A 27,559-nucleotide genomic window follows, 5' to 3' on the forward strand; every position below is an offset into this window, starting at 1 on the left:
GCTCGGCCTGGCTCTGCCTCCCAGTCTGCCAAGAGTATGTTATGATTCTAGTTATCAGTCCAGCCCTCCTTCTCTGCATTCCTAAGCTACTGAATCACATCAATAGTTTCCGTCATGGTCTAGCCTTTATGTCTCCATGTAAGAGAAATACTGTATTAATATTCATAGAATATTCCTCGCGCACGCACTACATGTAGAATAATGCATGCCCCAGTCTTAGTGTCTGTTAGCCTTTACCCTGATAACTTTTGGATTCTATCAACATGTTCTCTAAACACGAGATACTAGATAGGCTTTAGGTACATGTCGCTCTGACACTCCAGACTTTCGTCTCCTCTTCTAGCGCAGAAGTCATAGCCCCCAGTTCTCTCTAGTAACACGTCATTGCCAGTTTGCGCGCACCACTAGGTTAGAGGTCCCAGCTGCTCAGGTAGCCCCCTCCATGTTTCCGCCCCGTTTATGACATATTCTGTTACGTTTGCATCACATGTCTATGTATACGCCCTGTACACACCTCTTGTTACACCCACTTTATGCCTTATCTTTCGCGACTGCTACAAACTCCGCCTACTGCTACGCCTACTGTATTGAATACAATGTATTTGTTTAACTATAAATATTGTGCACTGTTATTAAAAGTTTGCTAGCCATTCCCAGATCCTGCCCCGGCAGCTGCCGGGCCCTGCCATCCTATTCCCGTACAGGCTGTCCTGTTCCTGTCCTTTATGCTTGATTAAAGCCTGTCAACTCCAGCTACCTCGAATCTTGACTCTTATTTATTGAGCTATCTGTTTATATTGTATCCAGTCAAAAATAGAACCGGTAATTAATTATTTATTTACCACATACTGAGGATGATACTACGCACTGCTTCTGTCCTTGCTGCGTGAGGGAGTAGTGGAAGAATCTTCCGCAGCATGCGTAACAGCAGCATGCAGGTCGCCGTAGTTTTATTAACGAAGGCGTCCAGCTGGAGACTAGGCCCGAGCAGGACACCTAGGTTACGGACTGAGTCTGCCGCTGTGACAGTGCCCAAGGTGGAAGAAGGCCAAAGACCCTCTGGCAGAGAGCGGGGCATACGATCTGCCGAACAGTAGAGAACTTCAGTTTTTGCCCCGTTAAACTGTAACGAGTTCTGACGCAACCAATCCGCGGCTGCCGACATGCAGTGGTGAAAGGATTCTAGGAGACCGCATCCCTGCCCTCGATGGAAAAAATAAGCTGTGTCTCATCGGCATAGTTGATGACAGACATGCCGAATGACTTAATCAGACTTATTAGAGGGCGAAGGTATAAATTGAAAAGGATCGGGCTGATTGCAGAGCCCTGCGGTACTCCCTGTCTTACATCTCTCACCACCGAACGAAACGGCGGCATAGCCACAGATTGCCGCCTGTTACAGAGGTACGATGCCAGCCAGTCCAAGGCTAAACCAGTTACCCCGGACTCCCGGAGCCTACCCAGTAGAACCGCATGGTCGACCGTGTCGAACGCGGCCGACATGTCAGGCAGCACCAAAAACGCTGCTCCTCCCATGTCGACACGCGAACGCAGGTCATCCAAAACGGCCACCAAGGCAGACTCCGTACCGTGGGCTGGCCTAAAGCCAAATTGGGCCACGTCCAACAGATCGTTGGATTCAAGGAAGCTGGACAGGACCCTAGTGACCAATTTCTCTAAGATTTTTATTGAGAAAGGCAAGAGTGAAATAGGCCTATAATTGGTCGGACATAAAGGGTCCAAGGTGACTTTTTTTAGCAGTGGGGTAATCACCGCCAGTTTCCAGCTATCCGGGACCATGGCCGTGGTTAAAGACTGGCAGCAGATGGAATGAAGCGGAGGGAAGAGTTCTACCTGGAAAACCTTCCAAAACTTGTGTGGCAAGGGGTCTAACGGAGAGCCAGATGACACACCATTCGCCAACAGACAGAAATCCTCCAGGGAAGGAGTAGGAAAACAGGTCAGCCGAGGTTGTACTGCTACCTCCATAGTCACCTCCCGAGCTACTCCGCTGACTAGTTCCAAGGTTTTACCAAAAAGGGGTAACCCTGTGTCCCTCAGAACCTGGGTAAGTATGATTAAAGACAAAAATGGTTCTGTCGGGTGAAGGAATAAATTGCTTTTGAGTGAAGGCTAAGTTAGCTCATAACACAATATAACCAATAAAATTGATTTTTTTTCCCGTGTATAAATACTGTATATATTTGTAAATAAGTGTCACTGAATTTGTTGCACCATTCACTTTGCTCACCAATAGTCACTTTTCACATGTGTTTGAAATTGAAATGGAATGAAGTAATTCCGGTGTTTTAAATGTGACTTTGTTTCTTATATAAAAGTTTTGAACTATATCTGTTGTCAGAGAGGTTTAATCAATTTTATTGGTTATATTGTGTTATGAGCTAACTTAGCCTTCACTCAAAAGCAATTTATTCCTTCACCCGACAGACTAGTTCCAAGGGGCAGGAATCAGGGTGGTTAGACAAGTTGGGGGCAGAAAGACCCGCCAAGGTGGTATTAATTTTTTCCTCAAAAGCCGAGGCTAATGAGTCACATAGTTCCTGCGAGGCCGGGATGGCAGGTGTAGCACAAGCTGGGTTGGAAAGATTTTTAACCAACTTAAACAAGGTTTGTGACTTGTTTCCAGCTTTAGCCAAAGTGGCCTCGAGAAACTTGGCTTTAGCCAACCTGATTTGAGTTTTATACTCCTGGAGGTTTTTTTTATAGACCAATCTATCTGTTTCGGAATAGTGTCTTCTCCAGACCCGTTCCGCCTGTTTACAATGAAGTCTCTGCTGAAGAAGGTCACTGGAAAACCAGGGAGTGACTTTTTGCGGTTTATCCTTCACCTTGCGCATTGGAATCATCCTGTCAAGCGATTCGAGGAGCTGTATTTGTATTTGTTTGTTTTTAGATTTCTCTGCATAGATCTTTGCAAGTTTTAATTTTCGCGTGTATTTGTATAGGTCCACGCGGGTTTCAGCGAGATATATATATATATATATATATATATATATATATATATATATATATATATATATATACACACACACACACAAACATACACACACACACTGATTGTGAACAATTCGCATATTGTGAGTCCAGAGAGAGAAAGACGTTCTAGGCAAATGAAGCAAACAAAGAAAACAGCCAACTGTTTAACGGGGTCTGAATTGAGAAAGAGATTCTATTAGAACCGAGCTCAAGAATTGCTCATGTGTACCAGTATTCAATTCCCCGCCTCGGCGGGTCTTGGGCTCAAAAATTCCACGGACCTGATAATTCTCGCCTCGGTGCCTATTCCAATCATGGAGTCCCACTCTGCAACTCTGGGCAATAGCTTGCTTAATCTCCACAACGGCCCCCACAACGCTAAGGATGCCTGGCCTCCACCTTGGGGGTGCCCAGGAGCGGACACCTCACAGGGAAAGCCAGGATGGGTTCCACAGTGGTATTCTTACAAGCGCCTTGAGACCCTTGCGGGTGAGTAGTGCGCTATACAAGTATCAATTTACAGTATTTGTTGAGGAGATGGTGTTTCAGGTCTCTTTTGAAGTCAGAGAAGGAGGAGTTGAATCATAGGTCCCGTGGGGGAGAGTTCCATATGTACCCGAAAAAGAGCGAGTCTGGGGTGATTACTTTTTTAGTTTGGGAGTAACGAGAAGAAGTGTGTTGGAGCTTCTCAGAGATCTGTTTTTTCCTGCTTTTGTGAGTTTGTTGTCCAAATAGTCAGGGGTGTGTGAGTGAATGGCTTTGTGGGTGATGCAGGCAGTCTTGTAAGTGCATCTTCCGTCGATGGGTAGCCAGTTAAGGGTCTTGAGGGCAGAGGTGATGTGTTCATACAGTTTATTATCTGTTATGAGCCGGGCTGCCATGTTTAGTACTGATCTGAGGGGTGCAAGGTGAGTTTTCGGGGTGCCTGTGAGGATAGCATTCCATAGTCCAGTTAGGAATGGACCTGACTTGAAATCATCCGAGGGAATGAATGTATTTTTTTAGGGAGTTTTTTTAAGGTGTTTTAGAGTGTAAATCGCTCCTTAGGCTGAGTTTTTGGTGTGATCCTTAATTGACAAGTTTTTGTACAGGGTGAAGCCTAAGGATTTAGCCGAGTTGGTTAGAGTGAGAGAACAATTTAGAACCTTCAGGTCACTGATCCAGTCTTGGATTGGAAGGTGGTTACTTTTGGGTGAGAACAGAATAACTTCTGTTTTGGTGGGATTTAATTTTGGATAGTTGGAGTTAAACCAAAATTGTATATTACTCAGTTTGGTTAATTTCATTTTGTAGTAGAGTTGAGTGTTGTCTTCATAGCGGTGATATTTGATCCCTGCTTACTTCAGGATTATAGTAAGGGGTTCCATAAAGAGATTGAAAAGTGAAGGGGAGAGGATTGAGCCCTTAGGGACACCAAGAATGACAGGTGTGGGTTTCGAGAGGCAAGACTTGATTCTGATTTGTTGTGATCGGTGTTGAAGGTAAGATGTGAACCATTTTAAAACTGTCCCATTGATACCGGAGCGGATCTTCAGTGATTCCAGTAAGGCTGGTTGATTAACTGTGTCAAAGGCCGCTATCTGAAAGAGACACGTTAGTATTAGATTCCTTACCTTAGAATATCCCCAGGCGTCAGACTGGATCCGGAAATTTTTGCGTAGCAGTACCATTGCGCGTCGGTAGGCGTCGTCTGCGGCTCCGCGTGCGTCGTGGGCGCCGTGATGACGTCGTCGGAGTACTTAGACGCCGCCTCCGCGTGCTGACGTCAGTTCTTCTTTTTTCCGCGCCAGCAAGCGCAGATCTGGAAAAAGCAGTAACCCTAGTCTTTTTTGACTAACCCTTTTTGATCATTTTTGATCCTTTTTCGAGTCTTCGACTCCAACGGTGCCGTAGGGATGCCCGGGTTTAAGCACTGCGATGATTGCGACCGCCTGATGTCGCTCACGGATCCTCACCGCATGTGTTTATCTTGTCTCGGCGTCGACCACGACGACAAGGCCTGCTCCGACTGCCGGGCCCTCTCTTCGAAAGCCAGACGGGAGCGGTCCCGCAGGCGTCTCGAACTCCGGCAGTCGGTCCCGCGCCGCGAGAGGTCCCGATCCCACGGGAGGTCGAGGGACAGGTCGCGGGCTCGGAGCCACCACAGTTCCGAGAGTAGGCCGCACTCCTCCGGGTCGAAGTCGTCGTCAGGTAAGCGGCACAAGAAGTCCAAGCGGCGTCATCGCTCTTCGGACTCCCCCCGACGCTCGCACGATGCGGCCGAGGGTTCGGGTGACACCACCCACGCGGCTCCGTCAAAGCCGCGGGCGTCGCGTTCAGCCCCATACCCTACGGTCCCTGGGCTCAACGCGACGCCGGAGGAGGTCGAGCGCTTCCTCATGGCCATGAGGAAACTCTCTCCTCCGACGGGCTCCGCGGCGCCTTCGGGCCCAGCGGACCCGTCTGGGACCCCTAGCGGGTCGGGGGGATCTGCCCCGACGCCGTCGGGTGCTTCGGCCCCGGCGCCGCCGACGCCTTCGGGCCCGGCGCCGCAGGTTCCCGTTATCCCGACACCTTCGGGCCCGGTGCCGCGGGGTTCAGTTGTTCCGGCGCCTTAGGGCCTGGCGCCGCAGGACGCCGCTGGACCTCCTTTGGGATCGGGTTCGTCGCCGGTGGACCTTACGACCTCCCCGGCGTCGGACCCTCAGGTGTCGCCTCCGGCGCCGTCCTCGGGCGGCGCCGTCCCCGGTTCCACCTTCGTTCCTGTTCCGGCGCCGGGACGGCCCCATTGGGCGCCGCTCCAGACGTCGTTTGGAGAGTTTCACTTCTATGAACAGGCCCCATTAGTTGAGAACCCTGAGTTTCAGGAGATGGGTGATGAAGAGGACTGGGAGGGGTCTGAGGACCCTCTGACCAGGGAGTATCAGTCTCATGAGGACTGGACAGGAGACCTTGGGGAGGCCAGTGGCCTGGACACCTCGCCACACACTGGTTTTTTCTCCCCTCCTACCGTGGCTTCGGAGGAGGGGGCAACATATAGTGTGGTGCTGATGAGGGCTGCCAAGGCCTTGGGCCTTGAGCTCCCCGTCGCGGCCGTGAGGACTAACCTCCTCACTGAGGTCCTTAAACCGCAGTCAAGCTCCGCCGAGACTCTGCTGCCCTTTAATGAGGCCTTGACCGACGTTCTTCTGGGCACTTGGTCCAAGCCCGCTACGGGTTCGCCCGTAGATAGGAACGTGGCCAGACGCCACCGCCCAGCCCCGGGCCACCCATGTTTCCTGTCCTCCCACCCTACCCCCGAGAGCCTGGTCATCCAGGCCTCCAATTCCCAGACCGCATTCCCGTCTGCCCCACCGGACAGGGAATCCAAGAGGTATGACCAGTATGGGAAGAAGATCTTCTCATCCCTTAGTCTTGGCCTGCGGTCTTCCAACACCGCCTGCCTCTTGGGACGTTACACCCACTCTGTGTGGGATAAGGTCACGGAGGTGCTGCCAGAGTGTCCGTTGGAGGTACGGGCCAAACTCGGCCAAGCCCTTGTGGAGGGCCGGGATGCAGCCAAGTATTCCATCAGGTGTGGGCTGGATACCACCGACTCGCTAGGTAGAGCGATGGCAACGACGGTGGCGGTCAGACGCCACGCCTGGCTGAGGTCCGCCAATTTCTCGGCAGATGTCCAGAACACACTCATGAACATGCCGTTCGATGGCCGTCGCCTCTTTGGCGACAAGGCAGACCATGCGCTTCAGCGCTTTAAGGACTCATGGGCTATGGCCAAGTCCTTTGGCCTCTCGGGCCAGCGCCAGCAATCTGCTGCCTTTCACTCCTTTCGTGGCCAGGGAAGGGGTGCACCCACACGCGCCGCCAGCCACGCTCCGCAGGGCAATACCCAACGCGATGGCGGCCGTGGGAACCGCCGTCGGGGCGGTCGGGGGCAGCGGCGAGGTCAGTCCACACCTTCCCCCGCAGCATCTGCCTCAAAACCCTCCTAGTCCGTGCCTTCAGGCCCATGTGACGCCAGTGGGAGCAGGGTTCGCCATCACCACCTCCACTGGCGCACTGTCACATCGGACAGGTGGGTGCTGCAAATCGTCCGAAGGGGCTACTCCCTCCCCTTCGAGGCGACTCCTCCAGCCATGCCACCGCAGAACCACCGTGTATCGGGGGATCATTTGCGACTTCTGCAGGAGGAAGTTACGGCCCTCTTGGCCAAGGGGGCCATCGAGCGCGTTCCTGGGCCAGAAGTAGGGTGTGGTTGCTACTCCCACTACTTTCTGGTACCAAAGAAGGGCAAAGGGGGCCAACGCCCTATCTTGGACCTAAGGAACGTCAACGGCTTCCTCCGGAAGGAGAAGTTCAAGATGCTGACACTGGCTCAGGTTCTGGCTGCCCTGGACCCAGGAGACTGGATGGTAGCGTTGGACTTGCAGGACGCTTACTTTCATATCCCCGTCCTGCCTGCCCACCGGCGCTACCTGCAGTTCATGGTGGGCCACGAGCACTTTCAATTTACCGTGCTCCCCTTCGGCCTTACCAGCGCCCCACGGGTGTTCACAAAGGTGATGGCGGTGGTCGCAGCTCATCTGCGCAGGTTAGGGGTTTCAGTCTTCCCCTACCTCGACGACTGGTTGTTGAAGGCGGGCTCGCCCCAGACAGTCGTCAGCCACCTCCAGACGACGGCGGACCTCCTGCACCAGCTGGGGTTCTCCATCAATGTGCCGAAGTCACACCTGTGCCCCTCTCAGAAGCTCCTCTTCATCGGAGCGGTTCTGGACTCGGCGCGGTTTCGGGTTTATCCGCCCGAACAGCGGGTCCGGGATATTCAGGCTCTGATTCCCATCTTTCAGCCGTTATCCCAGGTTTCGGTCAGGTTGACGCTGCGGCTTCTGGGGCTGATGGCCTCCTGCATCCTACTGGGTCATCACGCCAGGTGGCGGATGCGGGCTCTGCAGTGGGACCTGAAGTTTCAGTGGGCCCAGCATCAGGTAACCTATCCGACCACGTCCTGATCTCGGAGGGCACTGCGAGACCGCTGCAGTGGTGGCTTATGGACCACGATTGGGTCAGCGGCAGATCCCTCTCCCTTCCCCAACCGGAGCACGTAGTTGTGACGGATGCATCCCTCCAGGGCTGGGGAGGCCACTTGGGAGAGGCGGAGATCAGAGGCCTCTGGTCTCCGGCAGAGACCCGGCTCCACATCAACCTGTTGGAGCTCCGGGCGATTCGTCTGGCACTGAAGGCTTTCCTCCCCTCTGTCCGGGGGAGTGTAGTACAGGTATTCACGGACAACACCACCGCCATGTGGTACTGCAACAAACAAGGCGGGGTGGGGTTGTGGATCCTTTGTCAAGAGGCTCTTCGCCTTTGGCAATGGCTGGAACGCCAGGGCGTGACCCTGGTGGCTCAACACCTGGCAGGTTCTCTAAACGCCAGGGCGGACGAGCTCAGTCGTCGGTGCATGATGGATCACGAATGGCGTCTGAACTCGGACGTGGCGCAAGGCCTCTTTCAGCGATGGGGAGAGCCTTGGTTAGATCTATTCGCCACCGAAGAGAACGCGCAATGTCATCAGTTCTGCGCGTTGGAATTTCCAAGGCGGCACTCGCTCGGAGACGCTTTTCGTCACGAGTGGAGTTGCGGTCTGTTGTACGCCTTTCCGCCTATACCACTTCTGCCCAGAGTGCTGAAGAAGATCAAGCGCGACCGGGCCCAGGTCAGCCTTATGGCTCCGGACTGGGCGAGAAGGTACTGGTATCCAGAGCTACTCAGTCTGTCAGTCGATCCCCCGGTTCGTCTGCCTCTTCAGGAGGACCTTCTGTCGCAGCAGCAGGGGGCGGTCCTCCACCCGAACCTGTCCAGTCTCCACCTCCATGCTTGGAGATTGAGCGGCGACAGTTGAGGCCATTTGACTTGCCTCCTGAAGTTTGTAACATCATTCTGGCCGCCAGGCGTCCCTCCACAAAGTCGGTATACGCCTGCAGGTGGAACAGATTTGTGGCATGGTGCACAGCAAAGGCTGTGGATCCCCTCAATGCCCCTCTTTCTGAAGTCCTTCTCTTCCTTCTTTCTCTTGCCCAGCAGGGCTCTGCTCTGGGCACTATCAAGGGCTACCTTTCTGCCCTTTCAGCCTTTCTCAGGCTGCCTGATCAACCTTCTTTATTCAAGTCCCCTATTGTAAATCGCTTTCTGAAGGGCATCCCACACACGTTCCCTCCTGTTCCGTTTGTGATGCCTCAGTGGGACTTGAACCTGGTTCTTACATTTCTGATGTGCGCTCCCTTTGAGCCACTTCACAACTGTCCTCTTCGCCTTCTGACTTTGAAGACTGCTTTCCTGGTTGCCATCACCTCTGCCAGGAGAGTGAGTGAGCTCTAGGCCCTTTCTTGTACTCCGCCTTTCCTTTCTGTCCATCCGGACAAAGTGGTGCTGCGTACCAAACCTTCTTTCCTGCCCAAGGTTGTCACGGCCTTCCACATCGGGCAGTCTATCACCTTGCCAACCTTCTTCCCGCCACCGCATCCCTCTAAGGAGGAAGAGCGGCTCCACCGTCTGGACCCAAAACGTGCGCTCTCATTCTACTTGGATCGCACACGCCAGTTCCGGGTGGATGACCAACTCTTTGTTGGTTACGTGGGCGCGAAGAAGGGGAAAGTGGTGCACAAGAGGACCATCTCCCGGTGGATCATCCTGTGTATCCAGGCATGCTACTCCTTGGCTAGGAAGGAGCCTCCTGCTGGATTGCAGGCTCATTCTACCCGAGCCACGGCGACTACCACTGCCCTGGGCAGGGGAGTGCCCTTACAAGACATCTGTCAGGCAGCTACGTGGGCATCGCTGCACACATTTGCAAGACACTACTGCCTGGACAGCGAAGTCCGGAGGGATGGCTTCTTTGGCCGTTCCGTCCTCCGGGACTTTCTGGTGTGATTTTGGTTCGCAGACCCACCACCGGGGTTGGAATTGCTGGGGTATCTATTCTAAGGTAAGGAATCTAATACTAACGTGTCTCTTTCAGATGCACAAGTTACTACTTGTTTAACGATATATCTGTAAGAGACATTAGTTAGTATTAGATTCCTTACCGACCCACCCATCCTCCCCGTTCTGCGAACCAATATCTAGGGTTAGGGTTGTCCCCTTTCAGAGCCCTAGTTTCAATGGCACCAGTGTTGGTTTTTAACATGGCTCTGCGTTTCTGGCGCGGAAAAGCTGTGTCTACGAACTGACGTCAGCACGCGGAGGCGGCGTCTAAGTACTCCGACGACATCATCACGGCGCCGACGACGGACGCGGAGCCGCAGACGACGCCTACCGACGCGCAAGGGTACTGCTACGCAAAAATTTCCGAATCCAGTCTGACGCCTGGGGATATTCTAAGGTAAGGAATCTAATACTAACTAATGTCTCTTACAGATATATCGTTACACAAGTAGTAACTTGTGCGATAAGTCAAGAAGGATAAGTATGCATGAATCTCCTTTTTCTGAGGATCTATGGATGTCATCTGCGATAGTGAGCATGGCAGTTTCTGTGCTACAGCATTTCCTGGGCCCCGATTGGAAGGAGTCAAATAAGTTTGGTTCCTCTATATGCAAGTTGAGTTGTTGGAAGATGCATTTTTCCATAGTTTTGGCTAGGAACAGGAGGTTGAGATAGGTCTGAGGTTGTTGGGTCTGCCCTGGGATTTTTGAGAATGGGTGTGGTTTGACCTAGTTGGAGGGAATCCAGTACATAACCCGAGGCGAGAGAAGTGTTGATTTTTGTCCAACACAGGGTGATGATGTGGTTTAGGTTATGTACTATTTTAGCTGAGAGGAGATCTTTGGTGAGCTAGATAAGGATGTATAGCTTTCAAGACTTGCCAACAAAGTAGCCCTGGAAGCAAAATCCAGGCTATAGAAAGAGAGAGGTCTGAGATGGGTTTAGAACCCATGAGTGGTGGCAGTAACAAAGTACATGGGGAGAGAGCCAACCTTTCACTCCAAAATCCCCAAGTGAATGGTCCCCAAATAGTTGAGGGTGATGACATTGCAAAGTGGTTTACAGCCATAGAGAAGGCTTGTAAAATGAGAAAGTTACACCAGACATACTGGGGCTCTCTACTGTGTGAGTTATTCTCAGGGAAGTGCAGGGATAGATTCCTGACGCATGATGAGGAAGAAGCTGAGTCATATGATCACATGAACAGTACCCTGATTGAGGGCTTTGGACTCACCACAGAAGAGTACAGGATCAAGTTCAGGGAGGCTTGCAAAACGTAGTCGGGCCTGTGTAGATTTTGTTGACTTCTCATTCAAAAGGCTAGGTGGCTGATTGAAAGACATTAAGGTGGAAGATTAGGATGGGTTCTATAATTTATTAATGAAGGGGCATCTGTTGAGTAATTGTAAATCTGAAAAACTGCATCAATACTTAGTGGACTAAGGGTTAATCTCTTCCCAGGAGTTGGGGGAAGAATGCTGGCCATTGGGATAAAATAAAGGTGTCCAGACAGACCCAGGGTGGGGGTAACCAAAAGAAAGTTGTTGACTGATCCCCTCCCTGCAGCCCCTCCCCTCCCCAGTAGAAAGATGTGCGACACAAAGGGGAAAACCCAAGTTGTCTTCTGAAGTCCCACAAAAACCTTTTCAGGAGGGTGGGCCCAGAGACTCTTTCCAATCCAAGGGTGGGAACTAAGGTAAAACAGGGAAATATAATGGTCATCAAACTGCGGGAGCACCCACAGGCGTTGCTTGTCTCCAGATGGGATCATTGGTGTGCCCAGGTCAGAGAGTGCATTGAAGCTATTTTAGTTTGAGGGTGGGGTGGATATGGCTACCCTAGCTTACTGGCCCAGTAACCTGGAGAAATACAGACTGAAGCCACTCATTAATTGCGTTGAAGTAGAAGCACAGAAGGATACAGGTGGAAGTGTTACCATAACATAACAGGTGTATTTGTAAAGCGCACAATTACCCGAAGGTGCCCTGGCGCTGAATAACAGATGTTTATTGTTACTCAACTTAATCGTACTCATTTTATCGACCTCAAATGGATGAACGGCTGAGTGGACCCGCCGGGATTTGAACCTGTGACCATGAAGTCGAACACAGGCCCCTGCAGTGGCTGCTTTAGTCCACTGAGCCACCAGACCCGCCATTGGTGACTTTAAAACTGATATCCCCTAAACAGTTGTTAACTTGACAGACCTATCCAGTTATCAATTCTGATAACATTGCCAAGATTCATCCCAGGTGGACCTTTGAGTGGGGATGGGTTACTGGCCAAAAGGTGGTTGGGTCTTCTGCCATACCAGTTGAATGTCTGCTAGGGAGTTATCTGGAGACCTCAGCCTGGGTTGAGGTAGAGATGAGAGCCCATGCAGCAATGCTGGGAATACCTGAATGGGCGTGTGTAAAAAAAGAGCACACAGCAAAGCTCAGGGTAAAAAAAAAAGGGTTTGGAGCCTGGAATAATGGTCCAAACCTCCAAGAGAACAGACAGGAAGGTTAGGAAATCAACTTCCAGTCAGATGCCTAGGTACCCTCTCCCCAGGGAGAAAACCTGTCAGCCTCAGGAACTTGGGCCTTACACAGCAGAGCTCCTAGAACCAGGAGCAACCTCTAGGGAAGATCTATGCCAGGGACAAAAAAACATATCCCACTTGTGAAAACCTGAGACAGCTAGCTGTGGCACAGGGAAAGGATGTCGTCAGTGGTTCCCCCAGGACCTATGTGAAGGAAGGACTCCTATACACTAAGGCCAGAGATCCCAATTCTGGTGCCACTAGGAGAGTTGTTGTGCTTCAGATGTACAGGTAGTTTCTACTCACTTTAGTCACTTACATCCCGCTAGCTGTGCATCTTGTCAGACTAAAACTTGGAGTTGGTTGGTTGCCCACTTCTACTGGCCAAATGTATCCCAGAAAGTGAAGGAGTTCTCCAACTCCTGTGTCTGTTTAGCCAGTGGCAATACAGGTTTGAAATCAAAGATCCCTTAATTCCACTTCCAGTGGTTGGGGTTCCCTTTGAAAGGGTCGTGGTCGACATTGTTGGTCCCCTTGACCCTCAAGCAGTTTCAGGCAACATGTTTATTCTGGTGGTAGTGGATCATGCCACCAGGTATCCTGAGGCTATTCCCCATAGGACTATCACTGCTCCTTCAGTTGCCAGGGCACTCATAAGTACTTTTACCATAGTTGACTACCCTAAGGAAGTGGTTTCCGACAGAGGTAGTAACTTCCTGTCTCCTTACTTGATAGCAATATGGGCTGAGTGTGGGGTGATGTACATGTTCACCATCCCATATCACCCACAAACAAATGGCCTTATTGAAAGGTTTAACAAGACCACGAAAGGTATGATTATGGGACTCACTGAAAAGCTCAGAAGGAGATGGGATGTTCTGTTACCATGCCTGCTTTTTGCCTACAGAGAGGTGCCACCAAAGGGAGTGCATTAAAGTCCCTTTTAAGTTCTGTTTGGCCATGCTGTTAGCGTTCCTCTACTTGTGGTGAGGGAAAGCTTGGAGAAGCCTCGCAAAGAACCTAAACTTGACACTGGGGCATATGTACTTGGTCTTTGTTAAAGTATGGCTGAGTACATGGAAAAAACAAACCACAACCTTAAGGCAAGCCAAGAGCTCCAGAAGCAATGGTTTGGCCAAAAGGCTTTGCTGGTTGAGCTTCAGCCAGTGCAAACGGTATGGCCTTTGGAGCCTATAGTACCTAGGGTCTTCCAGTACAAATGGAGTGGGCCCTACCCTTTGAAAGAAATGGGAGTTCGACTCTTTGGTGGACCTAGGCACTCCCAGGTGCCCCCACAGGGTCATCCATGTGAACCTCCTGAAACACTTTCATGACAGGGCTGATGTGACCATGCTCATGCTCACTGATGAGGATCAGGAAGACGAGAGTGAACCTCTCCCTGGCCTCCTCTAAAACTCTAAAGATAGTTCTTGTCAGGCACCCTTGCTGCCAACCGCAAGCAAGAACTGGGTCACTATGCTAAGCTCTTTTCCCAACCTGGTGCACGCAAGATGTGACCCTGGGGACAACCATCCTGTCAAAAACAAAAGCTACATGCAGTCAACTAAGTTAAGGAAAGCATCAGAGTTGAGGCAAGCAAGATTCTGGATCTAGTGGTGATTGAGCACGTTAAGTCCCCTTGCCAGTCCGCTGTTCTTAGTCCCCCAAACCTCACTATAAGGGAGGTAAACCAGAGCTGAGGTTTTGTGTGGACTGCAACAGTCTCAATGAAGTCACAAAGACTAATGCTTACCCTATTCCAAGAACAGACAAACTCATTGACCTGCTGGGTGTAGCAAAGTTTCTCAGTACCTTTGACCAACATCAGGGCACTGGCACGTTCGTGTCAACCCAGGAGCAAGAGAAAAATCAGCATTCTCAATCCCAGATGGACAGTACCAATTTACTTTGATGCCATTTGATCTAAAATGTGCCCCTGCAACCTTCCAGGGGCTAGGGAGGAACGTCCCGCTGGGCTGGGGTCTTGTAGGGTTGCATATTTTGGATATTGTTGTCTGTAGCTCCACTTTGCAGGGTCACCTGTTTCACCTTAGAGAGGTATTTGAGTCTCTGCAGAAGCATGTCTCACTACCATGGCCAGCAAGTGCCAGATAGCACAGCGATCAGTTGTATACCTGGGTTGTAGGTTGAGGCCAAGTGCAACCCTTACAGCCCAAGATTCAGACTATTCTGGACTGGGAGGCTCCAACAATACAGATTCAAGTCAGGGCATTCCTTGGCTTGACTTGATACTACAGGACGTTTGTGAAGGGATATCGTACTATTGTGGTACCCTTCATAGAATTGACCTCCAAACAAAGTAAAGTGGACATTGAGCTATCAAAAGGCTTTGGACACTCTGAAGGAAACAATGTGTTGAGAATCCATACTAAAAGCGCCAGATTATTCAAAGCATTTCATTTTTCATGGTATAGGAGTAGTCCTAACCCAAACCAACAATGATGGCCAGAACCAGCCTTTTGCTTTTATTAGCAGGAGGTTACTCCCCAGAGAACAACGTGGAGAGAGAGGTAAGCCTTTGCTGTAGTTTGGTCCTTTTAAGAAGCTGAGACCATACCTGTTTGGTTTTCACTTCCTTGTTCAAATCAACCACAGACCTCTCAGATGGCTCATTCAAATGAAAGGTGAAAACCCTTAGAGGGGGTCCATATCCCTACAGGGATTGGACTTTACATTGAGACACAGTCCTGGGACTGACCATTCTAATGCAGATGGCCTTGCCAGGTTCTTCCACTTAGACAATGAAGGTTCCCCTCCCCCCCGACACCAGAGTGACGGATTTAACTACCTGAGAACTAACAGAAGGACAAAGAAGAGCCCTCACTGCGAGAACGGAGGACCTGCATTGAACTTGGGATCAAACCCTGCCTGGCTGCTGGTACCTCGACAATTGTGAAGACCCAACATCCTCCTCAACACTTGGAGGACTGCCCAGCACTTCGACAACCATATAGCATCTACTTTGGAATGGAGGAGCCATCCCCTGCATCTGCAGACATCCACCACATCTGTTCGGTTCACCATGTTGCTGGCCATCGTAGCCACAGAGAGAGCAACGGTTCAGGAGGAGGTCTTCGTGACTGTAGGATGTCAGCCCCATCTCTTAGATGAAGTTCGAGACTATAGACCTTCCAGGAGCCCCCTTCACCAATACCATGAGTTCCAGGGCACTTGCATCAGCCAAGGTTGTTCGTTGTCCAGCCCGGACACCACTGCCTTGGAAGCCTTCCTGCACGTCGAGTGACTTCAGGACAGATGAGATCTATGACCATAGTGGCCCTGCTGTTGTATTTTCCTTCTTACTGCAGAACCGACCATCAACCGTTAGAGCTTCAAACCCCAGTGCCCAGCCAGCAAAGACCCTCTGCACCCAAGCTCCTCAGCCCAGGTCTGTGACTCCTCACCGTGTCCCCTTGATCTAGGGTCCTCATGACCTGCGCCCCCCTTTGGATTTACCCAGACATGTCCCAAGTCCTTCTTTGCAGCCTTTGTGTTACAGGTACCAGTGACTCTTAACGGTGTAGTGCTCAAGGCTACCAACCTCACCAGCACCACTGCACCCAGACACCCTAGGGCAGGTAAACTAAAACTGCTGGTTGTACTTTGGGCGTTGGTTCACTGGCACCTTAAGCCTCAAAAGGCACCTCTAACATTTGGCTGCAAGTATATGTTTGCTGTGTATGTTTTTCCTCCTATAAGATAACATTACTGTATTCGAGGCTCATACTTCAAAATCTTATTTGAGCATTTTTACTGTTTCTTGTAAAATTGATTATGATGATAATACTTACTTGATTCCGAAGATCTCTGTCTAAATTCATGTAAAAATCTGTGTTATTTTTATAAATTAGTCTTGGATTTCTTTGAGTGTGTTTCTCATTTATTGACTCTACGTATAGCACCAATGCCTAACACTCTCAACTGATAGGCCTAAGCTGCTCGACCCTACTTACAAATAGAGCACTTAGGATTATTAAAGTAAGCCCTATATACCAATAAGGGTCATCTGGACGTTTTGTATAGTGTGCCCTTACACTGGCACTACTACATAAAAAGACAGCTTCTTACAAGATGTGTCGCACTAATGTGTAGGGCTGACTCATGGTTTAGGCAGGCAGGCTGGCATGGGGAGCAGAAAGGAGAAACGGGTTTGCAAACTGGTTTCTCGAGGGGCGTGTAGCTCTGAGGGGTGGACTAAGGAGGTCTGAACACCGAGAGAGAGGCCTCAACATCTTGGGAGGGGCAGAATGGTGCACTAGGTGGGTGGGAACCTGGTAGCCCATTGGCTACCAACCATAGCTTGCTCTTGGGGCATTTTCTGAGCAGAATAGAGGCACCCTGTCCTCAGATCTCAACTGACCTGAAAAGAGGACCAAAGGAGGACTGCCCTACTGCACCAAGGGACCAACAAAAAGAGACTACACCTTCAAAGACTGCACCTGCTGAGTAGTGAAGAGAGGGACTGTGCCTGGCGTGTTCTGCTAAAGGAGGAGTTATCTCTAAGAACCCAGTCAAGCCAAGTGACTCCAAGAGCCAGCCTACTGGCCTCCATCTCCCAGCACAGGAACACAACAGCTGAAGAAGCCTGCTGGGGTAAGTTGGTAGCCCAAAGTCTTCAAGCTCTGCCATTGCCACTGTGCAGCACCAGTGACTAAGACCGGATGCACAGAGTTGCACCAGAGTTCCCTGAGCCCGGGAGTGCTGTCAGAGAGCTGCTGGGACCCTCCGAAGGACAGTTATGAACCCAGGAAGCATTGGCATTTGATGGTTGCACTGGGCAACTGGTAGTCCAGTGGTTACTGGACTTTGGCCAGATCGGAGAGGACCTCGTGGGACATTGTGTCAGGTGTCAGTAGCGCCAAAAATAATAAGCCACTAACCTCAGGAACGGCCAGCAGGAACGAAGCCGTGAAGAATATTTCCCAACGTCCCCTAAACACTAAACTCACCACAATGTATCAGCGCACTATGGGTAGTGAAGTATTCAAGGGAAAAGGGGAATGGGACAAAATAACAAAAGAAGCCTGTTCCGTCACAGGATTAGGTGACCGTCTTCTATACTCCCTCTGGGATCCCTGCATATAGAAGAAAACAAGAACAGAATGAGAAGTACCGCAAACACACTCCCCACCAGTACACAGAAAGACACAACCCCTATCGCACTTACAGGAATTTGTCCAGGATCTCTCTCCAGAGGAATGTTCTAGTGGTTGAGGGTGCCTTGAGAGGAGAGTGCCTTGATGCGCAGTCGGATGGGTGCTTGTAAACCTGTAGGGTCGGAGGGTTCCGGGAGAAGTACTGCTGGGAAGATCTTCGCGTGTTGTGAGAGGAGAGCGCCTTCATGCGCAGTCTCCGACTCTCACGTTGCTCACTTTACTCCGGTGCGAATTCGTAACAAGAAAGGGGACGTGAAAGTAGTCTGGTCTCCCACGCAAATCCAAAGTCAAGAAAGCAAAGTAAAACAAGAAAATTCAAGTTGTTCGGTTCGGTTCCTGAACCGAGACTTATAGCACGTCAGCATAGAGGTGCTTCGGTTAATTCAGAGTTCCGCCTGTAGGGAGGTTTTCTGACACGCTCCCAAACAGTGCGAATATCTCAGCGTCTCCTGTTCGGCTCCTGTGAACAGAGACGCGGGCTCCAAATCGGTTCCGCGGTAATCACCGCAAAACAAAGGAAAAGTACTTTAGAGTTCAGGAAGCACAGTTGCGCTTCAAGTAGCACGTTTCCAATCCCGGCAGAAACGTGAAGTTGGCAGGACACAGGGAAACGTAGAAACGGCAAACAGATCCAAGGCTCCGTAGGCAGTTTGTCAAGCACCGTTTCCATTGGAGGCGGGGTATAAGTAGGAGTGTGCTCCTTCCTGTCTGTCTGAGATAGGCCCCTAAGCCTTGTGGGATATGTAGTCCCTGATGCATACATACGTGACAGGCGAAACCGGGAAAGGGAAGGGATGGTGGCTGTATGCGTACTCGTAATCATGACACATTGACCCTACAATCAGGACCCCACACCATCTTCTTGGACCGAGGAGTGCCTGCAGGAAAACCCATGTCGACTGCATCACATCACTCTGAGAGCATTTCCAGCTTCCTCCATCCCTTGCATCAGGACCACTCCATAGGAATCCATTACAACACAGATAGTGTCTGAAGCTTCTGAAGGACTGCTTCTTCTGTGATGGTAATTGATCCTGAGGACATGGTCCCCCCTGACTAGCTCCCTGCTAGAGTTGGTCGCCCCAAGTAATTCTACCAAACCGCAATGACACTTAGAAACTTTTTCTAAGGAAAACTTGGATAAGTGTAAAATGCGTTGAATTTGCCAAGACTTGTTCGTGGTTGAGTAAAAATGCTTTGATTTTTTTATCCTTTTAATATCTATTGCTCTCTAACCCTCCCCTTTCGTTACTCACTCACTCATTCATGTCCGTAGTAAACATAAGAAAGACCCAAAGAAAGTTTACTATATATTTATAGAAACTACCGTAGTTTATTATGAAGCAAATGTGCTGACTGCATTAGGCAGATGCAACTAAGCAAAGTAATTACCATTACTAGCATGGTGTATAGGGCAAACATCCCAACCATTTCAAATTATCTATCTGGCTAAATCTATCCTAACTCTGTGAGCACAAGGAAATCTATATGATCGGCCTCAAACGCCATACCTACAGTATGTAGTCAGGTGGTCCACATCATAAGTTTAAACTCCATTTACACGGGGCTGCATGTTAGGTACTGCTTTCGTTGCAGAACAGTCCTCTCTACTGGAATCCTCCTCTCTGGGCCCAAAAGGAAACGGGACATAGTTTATATGATAAGTACTACTGTGTTAGACGATGCTGCTGTGCAACAAGTTGTGTCTAAACGTTGGGGTGCTGTTGCTGAACGAACAGAGAAAACAGTACACTATGTTATTTATTCTGAACAACCTTGTACAAGATGTGCATACTGAATCCCAAGAAGAGTCCCTGAATAACAAGCAAGATGTACAGCGTATTCCTAGAATAATGTCATGAAAACGACATTATATGTGGCTATACAGAGCAGAGTCAGTCTAAAACGTCTAAGAAGCAAAACTAATGGAGAACCAAAGTGCACCCAGAATGGAAATCACTAAACCCTCTTCATGGTCGTATAAGAAACGTAGCAACTAACAAAATAATAAAAAAATCACAAGCCAGTCAAATTTAATGCCAATGCTATATGTGTAATAATCAAAATGATAAGATCCAAATACAGTCTATTTTTCTAAATTGGTGTCAGATTTCCTGAGTGTCATGTCGATTTCTTCTTGAATTGTTTTCATTCTGTATAAATGCTTTAGACTACTTCCTCTTTGTAAGTCTTGCTGCTCAGTGCCACATGTATCCTGGATTGAGCATAGGGTTTAACAGACTAATCTTATTTACCTAATGGGTTGGTAAGTGTATTACAATGTGAGGTTCACAACCACACCATATAATGCAACCTATTATCTCACAAAGACCGTCTCTCCTTGATCCTTCAGGAAGCGTTGGCCCTTCTGTCCAAGGGGATCCATTGAGATGGTGCCGGCATCAGAAGTAGGATGTGGTTGCTCTTCCCACTAATTTCTGCTGCTCAAAAAGGACAGACCTGTGCCTTCCCAACTTCTTCCTGAAGAAACAAGTTAAAGATGCTCACCTTAGCTCAAGTCCTAACTGCCCTGGACGGTTGTGTTGGACTTACGGGATAAGCATTTCAACATCCCTATCCTGCCTGCCCACAGATGTTTCCTGCATTTCACCTTTAGACTAAAGCAGACATTCTGCACTTGCTGAGGTTCTCTGTCAATGTGCCGAAGTCACACCTGACTCCCTCTGAAATGCTCCCTTTCAATGGAGCTGTTCTGGACACAGTGCAATTTCCGGCCTATCTTTCCAAGTGACGAATCCATGATATTTAGGCTATGATACAGATGTTTCAGATTCTATCGTGGGTTTGGTGAGACTGACTCTGAGGCTGCTGGGCCTCATGGCCTAGTGCATCCTGCTTTTGACTCATGCCTGTTGGCATATGCGGACTCTCCGTCGTAGTCCAGATAACTGCTACAGATATGCAGTGGTGGTTAATGAACCGCGATTGGGTCAGTGGCAGATCCCTCTCCCTTCCCCAACCAGATGTGACAGTAGTCACAGATGCGTCACTCCCTAGATGGGGTGGCCATCTGGGAGAGGTGGATATCAGAGGCTTCTGGTCTCCGGCAGAATCTGGACTCCACATCTACCTACTGGAGCTCTGAGTGATCTGGCTGCCATTGAAAGCTGTTCTACCCTCTGCATGGTTAATAGGTTCCTTAAAAGTGTACAACACGTTTCCCCAAGCTCCCTTTGTTATGCCTCAATTGAACCTTAATTTGGATCTTACCTTGTTAATGTGCACTGCATTTGATCTTCTCCATTCTTGCCCTCTTAGGCTCCCCACCATCCAGATGGCTTTTCTGGTGGCATCTGTCCGGAGAGTAAGTGAGCTATCAGCACTGTCCCCACCGCTTACCTACAGGTCCTTTTTCCCAGAAAATAACGGGTCCTTCGGTCTCGAGCGTCCATCTTGCCGAAGGTAGTCACCCGTTCCAAGTAGGCCAACCCATCACCTTGCCTACCTTTTACGCTCTTCCTCATCCCTTTAAAGAAGAGGAGAGCGAGTCCACCGGCTGGACCCAAAAGGAGCACTGTCTTTTTACGCTGACAGCACAGAACCCTTCTGGGTGGACAATCATCCCTTTATGGGGTATGTCTGGGCCAAGAAAAGGAAGGCCGTGGAGAAACGGACAATCTCCTGAAGGGTCGTACTCTCCATTGAAATCTGCTATGCACTGGCCAAGAAGCAACCCCCATATGGTTTGTGTGCTCATTCTACCAGAGCAAAGGCAGCGACCACTCGATTAGCGCACAGAGGTCTGGTCCTAGACATCTGCCAGGCAGCAACTTGGGCTTCACTGCACATGTTCACCAAATACTTCTGCCTGGACAGTCAGGTCTGACGGGATGAGCACTTTCCCCATCCTGTCCTGCAAGGCTTTCTGGTTTAAATCATGTTCGCGGCTAGAAGTCTCTATCAGATGAAAAAGGGGTCCTGCTCACAAAATGTTTCTGGATGCAGTCTGCTGCCTGTGGAACATTCTAAGTTAAGAAATATGTGGCTAAGTATAGCCGCTACCAGATAAAACGTTCCTGAAGGTAGGTAGCTTGCTTTTTATGGCCTCACAATTACCTGGAAAGACATAATGGCATGAAATCAGTGGTAAACACTGTCTTGACAATCTCTCAGATAGGAAAACCATTCTTCTCCTTTGGTACCTGGAGTAAAGTAAAGTCAGTAGAATTGATTGAGTCCTTAAGACTTTGTGCATTAGACAATGGGATTCAAAACTTGTTTGATGTTGTGATAAGCAGTGTTATGCGAGCTTTTAAGACATATATTTTCGTAGATGTAACCTTTCCGTATGGTGAAACTCAAGGTTCTCTGTAGACTGGAGAGGGACTATTGTATCAGTTCTGAATACAAGCAGTTACTGTATTCTGTGCTTGAAAGACCGCAGGCTGCAAACATCTTAGAATGTTGTTAAGGAAGAATGAATGGAAGGCTCTTGCACAAGAGCCAACAAGCCCAAAATAAGGCTAAGAAGACAAGTTTATCAAGGACTGAAAGAAAGATCTTTGGGAAGAGGTGTGGCGCCGCGGCCAGGGCGACTGACGCTGGAATCTGGGGACCACGGTTCGATCCCCGGCTCCGGCGGCAGGTCAGCCCAGCACCATGTGACTCTGGGCAATAGCTCGCTTAATCTTCCCAACGGCCCCCCAGCGCCTAGAGACCCTTACGGGTGATTGTGCGCTTTACAAATGTGGACTTTACTTTACTTACAATGCTCAATTTCACCTTTCCTTAAGAGAAAAGCAGGGATAATGTGAGCTACACCAACGCTGCTTCTGACCACTCATCAACAGAAACTGTTTTATTGTCATTCAGTTTTAGAAAATTCATGATCAGCCACTGTTGAGTGCCAATGAAAGAGATGTTTAGTTTGTTGTATGGAATTAGAGGCATGATGATAAACTGAACCATCAATTGCATGACTGCATAGGTCACTGCATAGCAGCGTGTAATGTAATGACTTAAGCCAAAGGTCTAACTTAACGCCGAGTACCATAGACAATGAAGACTTGTAGGAGACTCCAATCTAACTAGCAACGAAATTAAAGCAAAAGAGTGAGAATGGTAAGAAAGTGAGTTCTAAAGAAAGGACAGAAACCAAGTTTTCAGAGTTCTTGAGCTACTTCCTCTCTAAGTCGCGCAAGCAAAACTGTGTATTCCACTGTATCAAACTATGTTTAAATTATTCCAATACTGGAGAAATATGTTTAAAAGTACGAATTTGTTATATATGTGCTGTATAGGTGCTAATTAACATTAATAGTAAATAACAAATAGATACATGTGTGTCTTGAACGATGGCTTTTGAACAGCCTAGCTGGCTCCATATAGGTGTTTTAGCCTTTTTATTTATATCTCTTAGGTTAAGCAGCTACCTTGTGGTAAAGCATGTCTTCTCCACCCATGTTTACGTTTTGTTGCTTAATTGCCCTGGTAAATTTTAGAACATTTGTTTCATCCAGAAAATATCAATGTGTGGTCAACAGTGTTGTAAACAAGAATTTTTTTTGTTTATGTAACTCGTTCTTTTAATTATTTCAACATAAAGAGAAATGTCACAGAACAGTCAGAAAACCAAGAAGTGTCCAGTACTTGGCAGCCTTCTGCGTGGATAACTGATACAATGCCTCGAAAGTCTCCATTTGTTCCTCAGATGGGCGATGAGGTAAGACATAATTATACTGCGACATCACTTTGCTTTAATGTTTGTTTCAACCTATAACATATGTAAAAACTTGCCAAAACGGATATAGCCATTATTAGCATAAGCAGATAAACACCTATTTTTTGCACTTCCACACAATAAACACCCACTCAAAAACAATTAGGGATGCAAAATTTGCTACCGCAGGGAAAAGTAAATGAAATTTCATGTAATTACACCAAACACAAATATGGTGTTTAGCACTATATTTTCACATGAAGCTTCATTTTGCACTCAAATAAAAATATGAAAAATGTAAGAACCACAACTGGCAGCCACTCGCAGTCTAACCATTCAGTTTTTTCTTAAGCTGTATATGAGGAAAAGGGGTGTATTAAATGGTGAGATTCTGTTTCCTCGCAGTGTAATATACTTACCAGTCCCTTTAGGTCCAGCAGGTTTACCCCATCAGCTTATTCCTGGGTAGCTGTGACACTAAGCAGCAAGGCTTAAACAGAGGAACAATGTTAAGCATTTGAACAGCTCCAAGACAATTGAAGAAGTAATCGACACAGCACTCAAATCTGATACCGCTCATTCACGGACTCTGTCACTGCCGAGGATTGTTCCGAGACCTGCGTTTCCTGCCTGTTCCCGGAGGCTTCTCTAACTGGTGTGAGCAGCTCCGCAGTCGGCGGCTTCCAACGCGCTCCCAGTGAGACAGCCCAGGCGGAGGACACTAGTGTGCTCACTGCGTCAGGAGCCTACCGGGGGACTGCGAGGACCAGCATTCCCCACTTTCCACAGCTGGTGCCTCTTCCCCCGGCGGCCGCGCCCTCTGACACACGCCCTTAATACCTTTCGCGACACCCGCTCTGCGGGTGCCGCTCATTCACGGACTCTGTCACTGCCGAGGATTGTTCCGAGACCTGCGTTTCCTGCCTGTTCCCGGAGGCTTCTCTAACTGGTGTGAGCAGCTCCGCAGTCGGCGGCTTCCAACGCGCTCCCAGTGAGACAGCCCAGGCGGAGGACACTAGTGTGCTCACTGCGTCAGGAGCCTACCGGGGGACTGCGAGGACCAGCATTCCCCACTTTCCACAGCTGGTGCCTCTTCCCCCGGCGGCCGCGCCCTCTGACACACGCCCTTAATACCTTTCGCGACACCCGCTCTGCGGGTGCCGCTCATTCACGGACTCTGTCACTGCCGAGGATTGTTCCGAGACCTGCGTTTCCTGCCTGTTCCCGGAGGCTTCTCTAACTGGTGTGAGCAGCTCCGCAGTCGGCGGCTTCCAACGCGCTCCCAGTGAGACAGCCCAGGCGGAGGACACTAGTGTGCTCACTGCGTCAGGAGCCTACCGGGGGACTGCGAGGACCAGCATTCCCCACTTTCCACAGCTGGTGCCTCTTCCCCCGGCGGCCGCGCCCTCTGACAGACGCCCTTAATACCTTTCGCGACACACGCTCCGCGGGTGCCGCTCATTCACGGACTCTGTCACTGCCGAGGATTGTTCCGAGACCTGCGTTTCCTGCCTGTTCACGGAGGCTTCTCTAACTGGTGTGAGCAGCTCCGCAGTCGGCGGCTTCCAACGCGCTCCCAGTGAGACAGCCCAGGCGGAGGACACTAGTGTGCTCACTGCGTCAGGAGCCTACCGGGGGACTGCGAGGACCAGCATTCCCCACTTTCCACAGCTGGTGCCTCTTCCCCCGGCGGCCGCGCCCTCTGACACACGCCCTTAACACCTTTCGCGACACCCGCTCCGCGGGTGCCGCTCATTCACGGACTCTGTCACTGCCGAGGATTGTTCCGAGACCTGCGTTTCCTGCCTGTTCCCGGAGGCTTCTCTAACTGGTGTGAGCAGCTCCGCAGTCGGCGGCTTCCAACGCGCTCCCAGTGAGACAGCCCAGGCGGAGGACACTAGTGTGCTCACTGCGTCAGGAGCCTACCGGGGGACTGCGAGGACCAGCATTCCCCACTTTCCACAGCTGGTGCCTCTTCCCCCGGCGGCCGCGCCCTCTGACACACGCCCTTAATACCTTTCGCGACACCCGCTCCGCGGGTGCCGCTCAATCATGGACTCTGTCACTGCCGAGGATTGTTCCGAGACCTGCGTTTCCTGCCTGTTCCCGGATGCTTCTCTAACTGGTGTGAGCAGCTCCGCAGTCGGCGGCTTCCAACGCGCTCCCAGTGAGACAGCCCAGGCGGAGGACACTAGTGTGCTCACTGCGTCAGGAGCCTACCGGGGGACTGCGAGGACCAGCATTCCCCACTTTCCACAGCTGGTGCCTCTTCCCCCGGCGGCCGCGCCCTCTGACACACGTATTTTACTGACGTAAGCACCCCCGCGAGGCGGGACGCGCGCGGGGCGGAGCTCGGGGCGAAGACCGGGCAAAGAGCGGGCCGTTTGAGGCCGTTCGAGGACGGAAAGGACTGGTCTGGGCCATACTCTTTGACCCTATTTGTGTTCCCTAGTGCCCCGGACGCCCAACCTCTTGTTGTTTAAGAACCATGTCAACCTGTGAGTATAGAAGTAGGGCAGCCAAGGGCAAATTGAAAGATGGGACACTAGATGACTTTATTACTAAGACTAACATAGCCATTGATAGAGAGATTAATAAAATGCAGCACAGAGTCTCTATCGAATTAGATGCAGCAAGAAGGCTATCCCAGGAGTTGGCCGCGCACAAAAAATCCTCCCTAGGGAACTTTGCCTTTGCTAAAACACCCGATCGAGCAAATGGTCCTGTCCCCACCCTGATCACGATACATGCAGACATCCACCAGTCACTGGTAGCCACGCCATTTACACCCAAGGGGGGGTTCTTACCTCCATCCACCGACATTTTAATACTCTCATCGGGTGGGGCAGTTGGGCCGGACATTGTGGGTGATGGGGCCCCTTTAGAAACGTTATCAACTCCCAAACCTCTGGAATTGGGTGGGGGGATCTTCCATACCCCACAAAAAGGGCTAAACCACAAAACAAAGCGCAATAATATTTCGGCATACTCAAGAAAAAAAGCCACGGTAGCAGAGGCCCAGTTATCCACTCAGGCACTACTTAATGTACCCCCAGAATCCTCTCCAGTGAGTAGTATATACTCCCCTGAACTAAGACCAGAACCTAGTACCGCACAACCGGTGAACAACGATAATCTTGTAATAGAAAGCGAGAACGGTGAGGCCCCACTTTGTACTATAAAAGGGAAGGATGTAGAATTTCTGTCAATTGTGTGGGAAACACTTAAAAAACTCTTAACCCCCCTTGAACTAAGACTCTCCCGCATTGAAACTCAGTTGCTCGAGACTGAAAAAAGCATCTTGAATCTAGCAACCGTTAGCACCTATGATAATAAACCTATTTGTCCATCGGATACTATTAATACTACACTACTACCTGTTGCTAAAACACTAGCTGTTGCTATTTCATCTGATGCCCGAAGGTTAAACCCATTCCGAAACCTCGGCATAGGGATACTATAGATACTTCCGCTAAAATGGCAGTGGTGGCCACAAACCAACCAGCGGTTCAGTCTGCACCACTTCGCCAGCTACGGTAGGTCACTTTGTACCACCCCTGACAGATACGGCTAACCCGAAGGTTAGAGACTACAACTCCAAACAACCCATTACCCAGAGAGTAAATGCCAACAAAAATCGTCATAGGGGTTTTGTTGATCTTCCCCCTGATGTTAGACCCTATGTGGTTGTGCTAACAGGGGTCCCGGAACTGCAATACCAACAGCAGGAAGACTTTGGATCATTAAAGAACAAAGTAATCCATTGGCTTAATGTCAACAGGCCAATACCGAACCACCTGAGGAGTAAAATCCTCATGGTGCGCCGGGTCCCCTGGATAGGCACTTCGCACAAGTCCATTACTGGCGATTGTGTAATAGTCTCATTTGAAAATCATAACACTGCGCAATCCGTATACTCTTGGAATCATACAAGCGTAAATTCACCCATAACATCCAGACCCCTTACCTACTTTTATCCACCACGACCACATCTGAACATAGGAGGGAACTGGAGCTGGATTCCGGAGAGAAAAGGCGTGCGGGGCGGGCCACCCAATTATTGGACAGACATACACGGTGGGTGGACCGGGGTACCGACTTACAATAGATTCGGGTGCCTCGAGGAAGTGGATTGACTCCCACACAGGTCTACTGACATCCCATCAGTAGCAGACTTATCCTGTCGATCTGTCTACCCCCTTGGCCGATCTGCATCCCCCA

At 49.9% G+C, this 27,559-nt stretch overlaps 1 protein-coding gene across 4 annotated transcripts in view; it reads left to right on the forward strand.

Annotated features, from left to right (window-relative positions):
* The window catches only part of BRWD1 (bromodomain and WD repeat domain containing 1), a 2,464,655-nt gene that overhangs the window by 1,324,477 nt on the left and 1,112,619 nt on the right, over positions 1–27,559 (forward strand). For all 4 annotated transcript variants that reach the window (XM_078656838.1, XM_078656840.1, XM_078656841.1 and 1 more), the window contains one exon: positions 23,225–23,341. In XM_078656838.1, the coding sequence (XP_078512964.1) occupies positions 23,225–23,341 (117 nt within the window). The remainder of the gene's footprint in view (positions 1–23,224; positions 23,342–27,559) is intronic.

Source organism: Lissotriton helveticus, chromosome 8 (genome assembly GCF_964261635.1).
Source record: "Lissotriton helveticus chromosome 8, aLisHel1.1, whole genome shotgun sequence".
Taxonomy (NCBI): Eukaryota; Metazoa; Chordata; class Amphibia; order Caudata; family Salamandridae; genus Lissotriton; species Lissotriton helveticus.